The sequence below is a fragment of the Microtus oregoni genome, unplaced genomic scaffold, assembly GCF_018167655.1.
Source record: "Microtus oregoni isolate MIOR12 unplaced genomic scaffold, Mior012 000062F_ref0000492, whole genome shotgun sequence".
In the NCBI taxonomy this organism is placed as follows: domain Eukaryota; kingdom Metazoa; phylum Chordata; class Mammalia; order Rodentia; family Cricetidae; genus Microtus; species Microtus oregoni.
In genome coordinates this window covers 6,019,183-6,035,281 of record NW_024543872.1, presented here as the reverse complement: position 1 = coordinate 6,035,281, position 16,099 = coordinate 6,019,183, and the positions used below count along the sequence as shown (strand labels likewise).

The 16,099-nt window shown below is 38.4% G+C and overlaps 1 protein-coding gene across 1 annotated transcript in view; it reads left to right on the top strand.

Annotated features, from left to right (window-relative positions):
• The window catches only part of LOC121439737 (E3 ISG15--protein ligase Herc6-like), a 61,854-nt gene that overhangs the window by 24,220 nt on the left and 21,535 nt on the right, over positions 1-16,099 (top strand). Inside the window, exons 12-13 of the mRNA XM_041640344.1 lie at positions 4,039-4,231; positions 7,459-7,622. Coding sequence (XP_041496278.1) covers positions 4,039-4,231; positions 7,459-7,622 — 357 coding nt within the window. The remainder of the gene's footprint in view (positions 1-4,038; positions 4,232-7,458; positions 7,623-16,099) is intronic.

Genomic DNA, 16,099 nt, shown 5'->3' with positions numbered 1-16,099 from the left:
GGGGGCCCACTTTTGGTCCCAGCCACCCCGCTAGCTTAGCCCCGAAATAATCACACAGAAGCTGTATTCATTTAAACACTGCCTGGCCCATTATATATAGCCTCTTTTTGGCCAACTCTCACATCCTGATCTAACCTATTTCCACCAATCTGTGTATCACCATGAGGTTGTGACTTACTGGGAAAGATTCTAACCAGCGTCAATCTCAGGCAGGAGCTTCATGGCATCTGCCACACTGCCCTTCTTCCCAGCATTCAGTTCTGTCTTCCCAGCCTATCTAAGTGCTGCCCTATCAAAAGGCCAAGGCAGTTTCTTTATTCAACCAATGAAAGCAACACAAATACAGAAGGACCTCCTACACCACCTCTGCTACCTGTTCATCCTATCCTTTCTTTGGGTAATGTTTTCTTTAACTATGATTTTAAGTTTGTTTTTAAAGTCTGTGGTTCTGGACTGTGTAGAAAGGAAACTAAAAGTTTAGGTTGTGATTACAGGAAGCTGCAAATTAATAATAGACAGCTATCAGGATGTTTTGGCACTTTGGGATTGCCACAACATAGTATAGTGTGGGTGTCTTACAAACAAAGGAAACTGACTTCTTAGAGGTTTGGAGCTTGGATATTTGGAAGCTCTAAGATTAAGATGCCACCATAACCAATATCTGATAAGGGGGAAATTGATAGAAGACTATGTCCTTATTGTATTTTCATGTAGTAGAAAGAAAGGGATAGGGGTTTTACTTATTGGGCCACTAATCCCATTTATGAAGACTCTATTTTTATGAACTAATCATCAACAAAAATTTTTGTCTTAATTCTTTACTGTATTGAAAGGTAATATTTCAACATATGAACTTTTGGGAGACACAGACAATCTGTTGAAAGGAAGACAGGCTGTATTCATTTACATTGAAAGCTAGGGACAGGGCTTATGTACTAACTTACTAGGGTAAAGAAAATGAGAGAGAGGATATCTATGGGCAGAAAAGATGGGTTTCTACAGAGACAGATAGAAAAAAAATGTTCACCTGTAATATTCCTTATACAGTTCCTCATCCAGGTGTATGTGGTCTGAGTGCTTGATTTCCTTCTTAGTAATAAAGCTATCTCAAAGGGATTTATCACAGCTTTGCTCCTAAGAGTTCCTGCTTGAATCAGATGTAGGAGGAGATCCAAAATGACTGTTTTTTGCCATAGTTATATCTTAGTTGACCTCAGTTTAAAGTAATCTTTAGTGCTAGTGTAATCTTCAGTAATAGTGCACTTACTTATATGAGTCATAATTTAATTCTCATTACCATACACACATATATACATATGGCTAATCCCCATGCCATTTAAAGGGATCCAAGTACATTCTACATTTGGAAGAGAATGGGGGAACTTTTGGTTGTTATGTAATAAATACTATATTCTCATTTTCAAAATAAAAAATAGTAGATATTCAGTACATTTGGGCCAAGAATTTATTTAGTTGGTAGGGAGATAACTCCAGGTGCTCTTCTCCATGTATTTCTGAGAAGTGTTTGCATCATGGGAAGCTCATGGAAGGGGGTTCTTAATGAAATCCCTTGGGAAATAATGCTGCACATTGTTGTGAATTATCATGCACATTAGTAAATCCAAGACTCCATGATGTCATATACAGAAAGAAGTCTAACTTTACTATTTATTTTTCTTGGAGTTATTGACATTGTGATGAATTTTTCTATTAAACACCTACTAGCAAACCACAGAAATTATTATTTATTTGCTCCCCAGAACCCTTTAAAAACAGGACATGGTGAAAGACATCTGTAATTATAGCAGTCTGGAAGTAGAGTCAGGAAATTCAAAGAATTTAAGCTCATTGTCAGCCCTGTGACAAGTTCAAGGCTAGTCTGCAGTACATGAGATTCTGTCTTCAAATAAGATAAAATAAACTCAATTATTTAAAATTAAAGAATTCTGTTAGACCTGAAAAGAACAAACTGTAAGAGGGTTAAATGTAATAAAATAACATGGAGAATTTCACACTCCAATGCTGCATATATCATTTTATTTAGCTCTTACTTAGTCATGTACAGGCATACACTTTAGTTAACAAAGCAAAGATCCACTAGGTGGAGAATTTTAATGCTAGCTGCTCTGACAGACAACTTCTGAACCTCAAGGACCTAATCCAATGAAGATTTAATCCTCTCACTAAAGTCCAATGAGGGATGGAGGAGAACTTTCTCATAGATTTTTTTTTCTTTACTCTGGCTTCATTCCAATGTCTTAAGACCCTAAGACTATACAATCCTTCATTGGCTCTCCTGAGTTTAGTCACATGAGAGGCCATAGAGGCTGTAACTGAAAGGGTGGCATTTTGCCTTAACATTCAGAAGCTAGGACTCGGTCACAAAGTTCCACTCAGCTCCAGGGGACACTGAGAAATGCCAATGTCTGACAGGACACTAGAAGGAAAATGAAAGAAGATAGGACAAAATGTTTCTCTTCAAGGCTGATTTGGTGATGGAAGCCGTGCGGGTCCAACACAGATAATTATCTTCCCTAACTGGACTGGTACAGAGACACAAGGAATAATCAGACATAATTTATAATATCATCATGGAAGGGCACCTCAGGGTCCATTCTCCTGATGATCTCCTGAAGATCTCCCCGTGTTTATTATCCAAACAGTTTATATACCAACACATAAATTGAGCGGGAAAATACATTAGTCTCGTATCCTAGACAACCAGGTGAATGGCCTTTTGTCACGTCCACAATCTACCTGGAAGCTAGCTGTCACATAGGCCTGAATTAGCATCTCTATAAGATATCCTCCAAACATCCTGACCATTGTTAGGCAGAGACAGCTTGTCTGCAGAGCTACGTGACCCCCTTGGATGGGACCTATGACTTTATTGCCTGGTTGCCACACCATACAGAAATATGGGCCTACAATGTGGAGCCAGATAAATGGGTATTTGAGCTATCTTAAACTGAGTAGCTTTCTCTCTCTATTGTATTTCAATTGAGACTCCTCCTCTTCATCTGTAGAGGGAAAAAGGTTAGAAACAAAGCAAAAACTACTTCACACAATTATTAGAATAATTCACATGTGATCCCTTAGCATGTGATACATACTCAATAAATGTTCACTCAAATACAAAGACAACCATATAGACAGTCAAGGTGGCCCATGCCTGTAATCCTAGCGCTTGAGAGGCTGAGGCAAAGATGCTCAAGGGCTCAAGAGTTCGAGGTCACCCTGAAGTACACAGAAAGACTCCTTACTTTTCCAAATAAAATTTGTTTTCCAAAATAAAATACAAACCACCAGCACCAAACCTCCAATTATTCATACTGTTACTTTTTATATATGGTGTATCTTAAAAGTCTATGCCTGAGTAAAATAAGTATCAATTCAGAGCTACGTAGACTGTGAAAAAAAATAAAGGCAAAAGTGGGTTTTGTATGTGTCTGTGTGTGAGAGAGGGCAACAGCATTTTCTTCCCATTTCTTCTTTTCTCTTTCTGAGACAAGGTTGCCGTATCACAGATGGGCCTCCATCTCTTTGGATGGCCTTGAACATTTGTTCCTTTTTCCTATCTCTGAGTGTTGCACAACCACATCTGGTTTATATGAGTCAACACCAGGGTTTCAGACACAGTAGGCAAGCCCTCACAACTTGGTTTTAATTTGTGAGCTCACATGATCCCCCACCTCAGCCTTCTGAGTAATGGACTCCACCTGTGTGCCACAGCGATTAGCTTACAGAATTGTTTCTGGGGGCCTTTGCATTAGTTTCAAACCAACTCATGTGATTTCACTTTATTTCCTTCAAGTACTCTAAAAAGAAATGGACAGCGGGCTCAAATGAGTTCTACCTCAAGGGTACATGGAATGTGTAAGAGTTGATGGTGTTTTATCGATAAGCTTCAGAAGGACTTAAATAAACTTCCTAACTGGAAGACAGTTGAGTAAAACCTGCAGTCATAACTTGTATTCGTTCACAATAATGTGTCTTGTATAACCCCAGCCTTGTTCCTTGCCCCTCTTTTGTTCACAGATAATCACATGTCTTCAGGATAAGATTATCAAAGATCTTCCATACAATTCTCCACATCAAGATGCTCTATTGGTTTTTCTTTTGCTCCCGGAATGTCCCATGATGCAGGACCCTAGGAACTTTTGGGAGACCCTGACAGTTGAATTTGCAAAGGCTATTTGTAAAATGAATACAGAATCATTTGAATTCTTGAGTAAGTTTTATATCATTCTACAAACATATTCAGTAGAATCACATTTGAAGTAGAAATTGTAGCAAACATTGGATACATTTCATAATACCTTTTCTAGTACATGGTATGTGAAGTTTTGTGAAGATTAACCACAAACCACCACTCTCACCACAGAGCAAGTGTTGTTCTTCGATGTGGATAGGACTTTAGCATCAGAGTTCGTTAACCATACAGTGTCTAATCATGGTAAATCAGACTTTACGATTTTTGCTCACTTTTTGAAAACTTCAAACATTTAATGTAGAGTGATAAGAAGCAAGGTTAAATTTATCACTTATTTTATTCAAAATCATGGAATTTTCATAATTTTAAGTGAATGTTGAAGGTCTGATGCTTAAAAAATACAAAAGTTTATACACGTGAACTATAGACGATCCCGGAAGCATCTTAGAAAAAGGTTACAGACTCTAAGTTCTATGCGTGAACATCAAAACTCCCAGTTTTGGTCCTTGGGAAGATGGCTAAGTGGGTAAGTGCACATGTTCCAGTCCTCAGCCCCCACAGGAAAAGCTGGCATGGTTGTAGGTACCTGTAACCCCAGAGCTGTGAGGAACAGAGAAAGGGGAAGATCTGAGGCTTGTGGGCTACTAGACTAGCTTCAGATTCAGTGGAAGAACCTCTCTCAAAGGAATAAGGCATAGAATGATTAATCAAGACACTGGACATCCTGCTCTGTCCTCTGTGCAGGTGCATGTGCACATGTGTGTGCACACGCTCTTTTATAACAACCCTCTCTCAAGAGAGAGACAGGTGTTGCTTAAGGGCTATGTTAAACCAACTTTTAAAGTTTCCATCACTCTCACGTTGCCATTGCTACCCGGTGCTTCCATTCTTCTGCTGCTATAGTAGTGAGGACGTGTATTTCTTGGATGGACATAAACTTAGACAGGCAAGGAAAAGGCAAATGCAAAGCACAGTTACAGAATTAAAATTAAATGGTATGTGCATATGTATTGATTGAGTGAGCAGTGTATTTTTAATTAAATATATAAATAAATATAAATATAAATTATATATATGTAATATATATAAAGAAAATTTGTGTACGTACACTTTAAGTGAATTTATGTGCATCATACATGTACCAGAGCTGGTGGAGGCATGAAGAGAATATCGGATGCCCTGGAACTGGAGTTACAAACAGTTGTGAATCATCGTGGGGGTGCTGGGAACTGAACCTGGGTTCAGTTGCCTCTTAACCATCTCTCTAGCTCCAGCATTTGCATTTTTTTCCGAGAGATTTTTCTGGGTGTGGGAGTGAACTTTTGTAATTCCAGTATTTGGGAGGTAGAGGAAGAGGACCAGGAAGGAGTTCAGGACAGCCTTGGCTAAACAGTGAAACCTGGGTTATATGAAAATTTTCTCTCAAAAAGTGCTTTCCTTTCTAGATCTAGGAGTTACATTTCAAAAGGCCTGCCTCACTCTTAAATTTAAAAAATCGTTTCCAGGTTCCCACCATAATTTTTGAATATATGTATGTATGTATATATGTATGGAGCTGGGGACTAAACCTGGCACTTTGTGTATACTAGGCAGACAGCCTATTACTAAGCTGTATTCCAATCCTTTGTACTACCATTTTATTTATTTTTAAAGATATTTTTATTGCTTTTATTGATCTATGCATTTTTCTGCACTCCCTTCCCTAATAGTAATTATACATATTTGTGGAGTACAGTATGACATTTTTTATCTTTGATGTTTTTAATGTGCTTGAGTGCTTCGTCTACATGTGTCTCTGTGCTCCACATTCATGTCTGTGGCCAAGGAAGCCAGAAGACAATGTTGGATCCCCTAGAACTGGAGGAACAGGTGGTTGTGAGTCGCCATATGGGTGCTGAGAATCAAGCTCAGTCATCCATAAGAGTAGCTAGTGCTCTTAACTGCTGGAGCCATCTTCAGCCCCAGTATGATATTTTTACAGTGTATACAAATGAGATCAAAGTAACTGACATATGTATTATCTCAAACATTTATTGTTTCTTTATGTTGGGAATATTTGAATTTCTCTCTACTGGCTGTTTTTAAACAATTAATTATTACTATTAACTGCCTTACAATGTTGGGATGTTGGAAGTCCTTCCAACAGCCCACTTGTACCAGTCAGTTATCCTCCTTTCCATGGTCACTGTTCCTTCTACCTTTATGAGATCAAATTTTTTAGTGTACACTCAGGAAAACATTCCAGGTTCCTGGCTTATTTAACAAGTTCTTGAGTTCATCTATGTTTCTAAAATGTCAAAATTTCTTTTACTATTATAATTTTCATGTTTAAATCTTTAACCCATATAGTTTATGGATGTTAGATTTTGTTTCTTTCTGACAAGTTTTCAATTTCCCCTTCACCCTTGTTAAGTGATAAGTTTTATTTTTGGAATATGCAGTATACTAAATCTCTTGTGTACTTGAGTCCATGATCTGCATGGTATGCATCTTGGTAATATCATTTAATTGCATTATCTTGGTAATTTATTTTAACCTTTTTGGTTGCTGTTTTTTGAGATGGAATCTCTTGTAACCCAGGATGGCCATCTTCCTGCCAACGCCTTCTGAGAACTTGGATTTTAATATTTACTAAAGTTATTGTCTGAGAACTCCTATTTAAAAGTACCAAAATCCAGTTTAATCTCAGTAATGTGAAAAGTGAGTTATCTGCTGTTTAAAGTAAGTGTATCTGTATGCTACAGTTGTTTATGAAATCTGAAATCAGGCATAATATGAATAATATTGCTTGCATATTCATCTGAATAGCTTTAGATTTTTGCAGCTGTTTGACAAAATTCCTAGGTTGAATGTAAAGAAATCAATACTCATATGATGAGGTGAGAAACCTGGCAGAAGTTCAAGTCCAGCCTGGGCTACATAACAATACCCTATCTCAGAAATAGCAAATCAAATAAAATCAATAAACACAAAGAAAAACATGGTCAAAAATCTAATCATAAGTATGAACCATTAACAAGGTTCTTCAAATCCTGAGTTTGAATTCTTTAATTTTAATGATTTTTTTTTCAGAATAAAGCTTTCCCCTACATCTGTTGAGTAGTGTGGTGTCTATGATAATATCCATAGAGGAGTTTTCTTATGGTTATGATGGTAGATATGTTATAAATAACCCAGAAGAAACTTCGGGATTTTAGGGCTGAGAGGAGGAAAGTATTTACCATATTTGATTTTCATACCCTCAGAAAAATGCTGGAAATCTTTGGACGTTTCTTCTCTGAGTGCACTGGTCCAGATGCTAAAGAACACTATCATCATTGCCATCTCTCAGCTGTGGCATCCAGATTTAATGATGCAGGATCAACATAGTCTGAAAGTTCTTTTAGAAGTAATGAAACGTGTGCATAAGGTAAGGATCCTCTAGAGGAATGCCTACACCAATTTATTAAATAATAATTCTGTAGGTCTCAGACAGTTAAAAACCTTTAAACTATATATGTTTTAAAGATTTATTATGTATAGAGTGTTCTGCCTGCATATATGCCTGCAGGTCAGAAGAGGGCACCAGATCTCATTACAGATGGTTGTGAGCCACAATGTAGTTGCTGGGAATCGAACCCAGGACCTCTGGAAGAGCAGCTCAGCTTAACTGCTGAGCAATCTCTCCAGCCCATGCTTCAAAAATATTTTTTTCTAATAATTTTTATTACTTTATAAATAATACCATTCAAAATTTCCATTTCCTCCCCTCCTCCCACTTCTCTCCCACTCCCCCACTCAACCTGCCCCCTCCCGCTCCAGTCCTAAGAGAGGGCAGGGTACCCTGTCCTGTGGGAAGTCCAAGGCCCTTCCCTATCCATCCAGGCTTAAAGAGGTATGTATCCCAAAAAAGCCAGTACATGCAGTAGAGACAAATCCCAGTGTCATTATCATTGGCTTCTCAGTCTGCTCCAATTGTCAGCCACATTCAGAGGGTCCAGTTTGATACCATGCTAGTTCAGTCCCGGTCCAGCTGGCTTTGGTGAGCTCCCATTAGACCAGGCACACTGTCTCAGTGGGTGGACCAACCCCTTGTGGTCCTGACTTCCTTGCTCATATTCTCCCTCTTTCTGCACTTCACCTGGATCTTGGGAGCTCAGTCCAGTGCTCCACTGTGGGTCTTTGGCTCTCTCTCCATCTGTCACTGGACAAAGGTTCTGTGGTGATATTCAAGATAGTCATCAGTCTGATTACGGGACAATGCCAGTTCACGGACCCTCTCCTCCGCTGCCCAGGGTCCTAGCTGGGGATATCCCTGTGGACATCTGGGAACCCCTCTAGAGTCAAGCCTCTTGCTAACCCCACAATGCCTGCCTTAATTAAGATAACTTCCTCACTGCTCCCATATCTGTCCTTCCTACATCTCAACCATCCCACTCCCCCAAGCTCTCCTCAACCCTCCCCTTCTCCCTTCTCTCTTCCCCTCTCTCCTTCCCTTCACCCCACCCCCACCTCCATGCTCCCAACTTTTGCCTGGCGATCTTGACTGCTTCCAATTTCCAAGAGGATCTATATCTGTTTTTCTTTGGGTTCACTTTATTACTTAGCTTCTTTAGGATCGTGAACTGTAGGCTCAATGTCCTTTGTTTATGGCTAGAATCCACTAATAAGTGAGTACATATCATATGCATATTTTTGGGTCTGGGTTATCTCACTCAGGATAGTATTTTCTATTTCCATCCATTTGCATGCAAAATTCAAGATGTCATTATTTTTTCCCTGCTGAGTAGTACTCTAACGTGTAAATGTGCCACACTTTCTTTATTCATTCTTTCATTGAGGGGTATCTAGGTTGTTTCCAGGTTCTGGCTATTACAAATAATGCTGCTATGAACATAGTTGAACAAATGCTTTTGTAGTATGATTGGGCATCTCTTGGGTATATTCCGAAGAGTACTGGGTCCTGAGGTAGGTTGATCCCGAATTTCTAAGAAACAACCACACTGATTTCCAAAGTGGCTGCACAAGTTTGCATTCCCACCAGCAATGGGTGAGTGTACCCCTTACTCCACATCCTCTCCACCATATGTTATCATTGGTGTTTTTGGTTTTAGCCATTCTGACAGGTGTAAGATGGTATCTCAAAGTTGTTTTGATTTGCATTTCCCTGATTGCTAAGGAAGTTGAAAATGTCCTTAAGTATCTTTTGGCCATTTGAAATTCTTCAGTTGAGAATTCTCTGTTTTGTTTAGTACTCCATTTTTAATTGGGTTATTTAGAATATTAATGTCTAGTTTCTTCAGTACTTTATATATTTTGGAGGTCAGACCTTTGTCTGATGTGGAGTTAGTGAAGATCTTCTCCCATTCAGTAGGTTGCTTTTTTTGGCTTAATGACTGTGTCCTTTGCTTTACAGAAGCTTCTCGGTTTCAGGAGGTCCCATTTATTCATTGTTCTTATTGTCTGTGCTACTGGGGTTATACATAGGAAATGGTCTCCTGTGTGCATGTATTGCAGGCTACTTTTCACTGTCTCTTATATCAGGTTCAGTATGGTCGGATTTACATTGAAGTCTTTAATCCATTTGGACTTGAGTTTTGTGCATGGTGATAGATATGGATCTATTTTCATTCTTCTGCAGGTTGACACCCAGTTATGCCAGCACCATTTGTTAAGATGCTTTCTTTCTTCCATTGTATAATTTTAGCTTCTTTGTCAAAAATCAGGTGTTCATAGGTTTGTGGATTAATATCTGGGTCTTCAATTCGATTCCATTGGTCAACGCCTCTGTTTTTATGCCAATACCAAGCTGTTTCATTACTGTGGCTCTGTAATAGAGTTTAATGTCAGGGATGGTAATGCTTCAGGAAGTTCCTATATTGTATAAGATTGTTTTGGCTATACTGGGTTTTTTGTTTTTCCATATAAAGTTGATTATTGTTCTCTCAAGGTCTGTGAAGAATTTTGTTTGGATTTTGATGGGGATTGCCTTTGGTAGAATTGCCATTTTTACTATGTTGAACCACCCAATCCAAGAGCATGGGAGATCTTTCCATTTTCTTGTATATTCTTCAATTTCTCTCTTTAAAGACTTAAAGTTCTTGTCAAATAGATCTTTCACTTCCTAGGTTAGTGATACCCCAAGATACTTTATGCTATTTGTTTCTATCGTGAAAGGTGATGTTTCTCTGATTTCCCTCTCTGCTTCTTTATCCTTTGTGTATAGGAGGGCTGCTGATTTTTTTTAGTTGATCTTGTATCCTGCCACATCACTGAAAGTATTTATCAGCTGTAGGAGTTCTCTGATAGAGTTTTTGGGGTCACTTATGTAGACTATAATATCATTTGCAAATAATGAGTTTGACTTCTTCCTTTCCAATTTGAATCCCCTTGATCTTTTTATGTTGTCTTACTGCTATTGCTAGAATTTCAAGCACTATATTGAAGAGATATGGAGAGATTGGACAGCTTTGTCTTGTTCCTGATTTTAGTGGAATTGCTTTGAGTTTCTCTCCACTTAATTTGATGTTGGCTGTCAGCTTGCTGTTTATTGCTTTATATTTAGATATGATCCTTGTATTCCTAATCTCTCCAAGACCTTTATAATAAAGGGGTGTAGAATTTTGTCATTTGCTTTCAGCATCTTATAAAATGATCATATGGCTTTTTCTTTCAGTTTATTTATATGATGGATTACATTGATAGATTTTCATATGTTGAACCAGCCCTGCATCTCTGGGATGAAGCCTACTTGATCATAATAAATGATTTTTTGATGTGTTCTTGGATTCGGTTTGCCAGTATTTTGTTGAAAATTTGTGCATCGATGTTTATGAGTGAGATTGGTCTGTAATTCTCTTTCTTGGATGAGTCTTTGTGTGCTTTTGGTAACAGGGATACTGTAGCTTCATAAATAGCATTTGGCAATGACTCTTCTCTTTCTATTATGTGGAACACATTGAGGAGTATAGGTATTAGCTCTTCTTCAAAGTTCTTGTAGAATTCTGCACTAAAACCATCTGGTCCTGGGCTCTTTTTGGTTGGGAGGTTTTTGATGACAGCTTCTATTTCCTCATGACTTTAGGTCTATTTAAAATTTTCACATGGTCTTGATTTAATTTTGCTATATGGTATTTATCTAAAAAATGTCCATTTCTTTTACATTTTCCAATTTTGTGGCATATAGGCCTTTGTAGTAAGACCTAATGATTCTCTGAATTTCCTCAGTGTCTCTTGTTATGTCCCCCTTTTCATTTCTGATCTTGTTAATTTGAGTGTTCTCTCTCTGCTTTTTGATTAGTTTGCATAGGGGTTCATCAATCTTGTTGATTTTCTCAAAGAACCAGGTCTTTGTTTCATTGATTCTTTGAATTGTTTTCTGTGTTTCTATTTTGTTGATTTTGGCCCTCAGTTTTATTATTTCCAGTCTTCTATTTATCCTGGGTGAGTCTGTTTCTTTTTTTCTAGAGCTTTCAGGTGTGCTGTTAAGTCTCTAATGTAAGATTTCTCTGTTTTCTTTATGTGGGCACTTAGTGCTTTGAACTTTCCTCTTAGTACTGTTTTTATAGTGTCCCAAAGTTTGGGTATGTTGTGTCTTCATTTTCATTGAATTTAAGGAAGACTTTAATTTCTTTATTTCTTTCTTGAGACAGGGTGGTTCAGTAGTTGACTGTTCAGTTTCCATGAGTTTTTAGGCTCTCTGGGGGTAGAATTGTTGTTAAATTCCAACTTTACTCCATGGCGATCCAATAAGACACAGAAGGTTACTACAATTGTTTTGTATCTGTGGATGTTTGCTTTTTTACTGAGTATGTAATCAATTTTTGAGAAGGTTCCATGAGATGCTGAGAAGAAGGTATATTCTGTTCTATTTGGGTGGAATGTTCTATAGATGTCTGTTAAGTCCATTTGATTCTTTACATCTGTTAGTTCTCTTATTTTTCTGTTAAGTTTCTGTCTGGTTGACCTGTCCATTGGTGAGAGAGGAGTGTTGAAATCTCCTACTATTAGTGTGTGGGGTTTGATGTGTGATTTGAATTTTAGAAATGTTTCTTTTGCATATGTGGGTGCTTTTATATTAGGGGCATAGATATTCAGGATTGAGACTTCCTCTTGATGAATTGTTCCTGTTATGCGTATAAAATGTCCTTCTCCATTTCTTTTGATTGATTTTAGTTTGAAATCAACTATGTTAGATATCATGGTAGCCACACCCACTTGTTTCTAAGGTCCATTTGCTTGGAAAACCTTTTCCCAACCCTTTACTCTGAGATAGTGTCTGTCTTTGAGGTTGAGGTGTGTTTCTTATAAACAACAGAATGTTGGATCCTGTTTTCATATCCATTCTCTTAACCTGCCTTTTTATAGGTGAATTGAGTCCATTGATATTAAGCGATATTAATGACAAGTGGTTGTTAACTCTGGTTATTTTCTTTTGGTGGTAGTGTTTGTGTGTTTCCCTTCTTTGAGTTGTGTTGGTGGAGGGTTGTCAGCTCTCTGTGCTATTGTGGGTGTTGTTGGCTTCCTTAGGTTGAAGTTTTCCTTTTAGTACTTTCTGTAAGGCTGGGTTTGTAGTTACATATTGTTTAAATCTGTTTTTGTCCTAGAATATCTTGTTTTCTCCATAGATAATGAAAGATAGCTTTGCTTGGTATAGTAGTCTGGGCCTGCATCCACAATCTCTTAGTGTCTGCAGCACATCTATCCAAGACCTTCTGGCTCTCATGGTTTCCATTGAGAAGTCAAGTGTAATTCTGATAGGTTTACCTTTATATGTTACTTGACCTTTTTCCTTTGCAGCTCTTAATATTCTTTCTTTATTCTGTATGTTTTGTGTTTTGATTATTATATGGTGAGGGGATTTTTTTTATCTAGTCTATTTAGTGTTCTATAAGCTTCCTCTACCTTCGTGGGAATATCCTACTTTAGGTTGGGAAAGTTTTCTTCCATAATTTTGTTGAATATATTTTCTGGGCCTTTGAGCTGGAATTTTTTCTCCTTCTTCTATCCCTATTATTCTTAGGTTTGGTCCTTTCATGGTGTCCCAGATTTCCTGGATTTTTTTTATTAAGAAATTGTTGGATTTGCTGTTTCTTTGATCAATGAGTCTATTTCCTCTATTGTATCTTCAGAGCCCAAATTCTTTCTTCTATCTCTTGTATTCTGTTGGTTATACTTGTCTGTGGAGTTCCTGTTCATTTACCCAGATTTTCCATCTCCAACCATCCCTTGGTTTGTGTTTTCTTTATTACCTCTATTTTGGTCTTCAAGTCCTGAACTATTTTCTTTACCTGTTTGATTGCTTTTTCTTGGTTTTCTTGAGTATCTTTGAGGGATTTATTAATTTTTTCTAACTTTTTGTTTGTCTTCTCTTCCATTTCTTTAAGGGAGTTTTTGACTTCTTTTTTAAGGGTCTCCATCATTTTCATTAGGTTACGTTTAAAATCGTTTTCTTCTACTTCTTCTGAGTTAGGATGCTCAAGTCTTCTTGTTGTGTATTCGCTGGATTCTGGTGTTAACATTGCTTTTCAAGATGTTGGAGGAATTCTTGCATTGGCGCCTGCCCATCTCTTCCTTCAAATGAGGCCAGCAGACTCTTGGTGTCTTGGTACAATCTTTGCTGTGGCTGACTGTGTACTTGGGAGTTTTTCTCGGTCTGCCCTCTCTTAGGTCCCTTTAGCACTGGAGCAGGCTCTCAGATCCCCTCTGCCCTGAAGCAGGCTGTGCTCTCTGGATCTGCTCAGTAGGGGAAGCAGGGCCTCTTGCAGGGCTCCAAGGATCTTTCAGATAAAAAGGCAGGCTTGGGAGGCATGATGAGACAATACAAAGAAGCCCCAGTGGCAGGAACACTCCCTGCTGACTCCCCAGACCCCTCCGCCCTGAAGCAGGCTCTTAAAAATATTTTAAATTAAGGTACAGTTGTATCATTTCTCCCTTCCGTTACTTCCCTGCAACCTGTAGCACAAATTCTAAAATTGGTATTAATAATAAAAACCCAGAGTCAGATATAGGGGTTAATGCTGAAGATCAGAGAAACAAAGTGTCCAGCCACTAGAGAGTTCTTACCTCTACCAATGCTCACACCAAAGGGGCAATCCTGTTCTCAGACTGCACTGCTCCTCAGACTACATTGAGCTTCTGTCTCCTCCTGTTTTTTATTCCTCTCTCTGCCCAGCCATATCAATCCTGTCGCTACCTCTCTAGTGCTGAGATTAAGGTGTGTGACTCCCTAATACTGAAATTAAAGGTATGTGATACCACTGCCTGGCCTCTAGTGTCTAGCTCTGCATTATGATCTTCAGGCAAGCTTTATTTGTTAAAATACAAATAAAATATCACTAGAGCAACACCTCCTATATCTCCCTATTTTCTCTCTCTCTCTCTCTCTCTCTCTCTCTCTCTCAAATTCATGGACTCTATTTTTGTTACATATGTGTAGAAATGCATATATGTATGAAGTCACCCTGTTGAGTTCATTTAGTGCTGCTTCTATGTACATGATTCCAGGGCTGGCCACTTAGTGTTAGATACCCAATGAGGGGTATCATCCTTGAAGATGACTAACTACCTCTCAGCAGTTATTGGGCTGACTGTGGTCCTTTGTGTAGGGAGGAGCACTGTGACATTTCCATTTTCCACAACAGCCTATCTATCGGTACTGTCATTGCTCAGACATCATTTAGGTGACCTTATTATTGAGGCATCATGGGTGTAACTTTCCCATCATTTCTAGAAAACACAATCATACAACAAGGCTTCCTGGTCCTCTATCTGTTATAGTCTCTCCATCCCCTCTTTCACAGTGTTCTATGAAAGTCAGTATCGGCATTGTAGATGTATCCATTGGGTCTGAACAACCCAAGATCAGTTGTTCTCTGAACTTTGATAAGTTGTAGTTTGCTGTAGCTGTAATGGTCCACATCTGCTACAAAGGGAAGCACCCTTGATGAGGGGTAAGAGCTACAATTATAGTGGATACAAGGATAGGTGTTTAGAATGCTTTGGGGAATAATACTGATCTAGTAAAGTTGTAGTTGTACAATTGATCAATTGTTCTCTGAACTTTGATAAGTTGTAGTTTGCTGTAATGGTCCACATCTGCTACAAAGAGAAGCATCCTTGATGAGGGCTAAGAGCTACAATTATAGTGGATACAAGGATAGGTGTTTAGAATGCTTTGGGGAATAATACTGGTCTAGTAAAGTGGTAGTTGTAGGTTCTCCTTTAAGATCCTGACCTTGCTCTCCCTGGATAGTTGTTTAGGTTTCCAGTACCGGGCATGATTTCCCTCCTGTTGAATGGGCCTTAAGTTCAATTTGATAGCTGCTGGTTACTACCAAGGTTTCTGTACCTATAGAGATATTTTGCCATATTTGGCACTGCCATGAATCATAAGCATCACAGCTGGGTAAAACCCTTGGTTGCCTCCCTCCCTTGGCATCTTTTAAAATATGTTCTGAGACTAAAACCTAGACTCCCAGGAGGAGGCTTTCAGGTCAGATCCATATCTAATGTTCTTAGCCCTTTTTCTGAAGTGTGTTGTGTTTTCAGCCTCTGGAAATTAATCAAAGGCAGCAGCAATAGCCTATAATGTTTTGGGAGTCTCTTCAACTGCCCTGACCTATAACTCTAAAAAAGATTTCTTTAATGTGGTACTGGAGTTCTTGTTAGATAGTCTGTGGTCTTTATGGGGAGCAATGTCATCTCAAGTAGCATAAATTCATTATATGTGTGTCTGTGTTGTGTATATGTGTGTGTGTGTATATATATATATATATGTATATATGTATGTACACACACATAAATATAATCATGCAATTTTAGGTTAGTATAAAGTAAAATGATTCTTATAGCTTTTTCAAATATCCTTAATGTCAGTTTCACCTGCTCTGTGACTTCCTTTCTGCA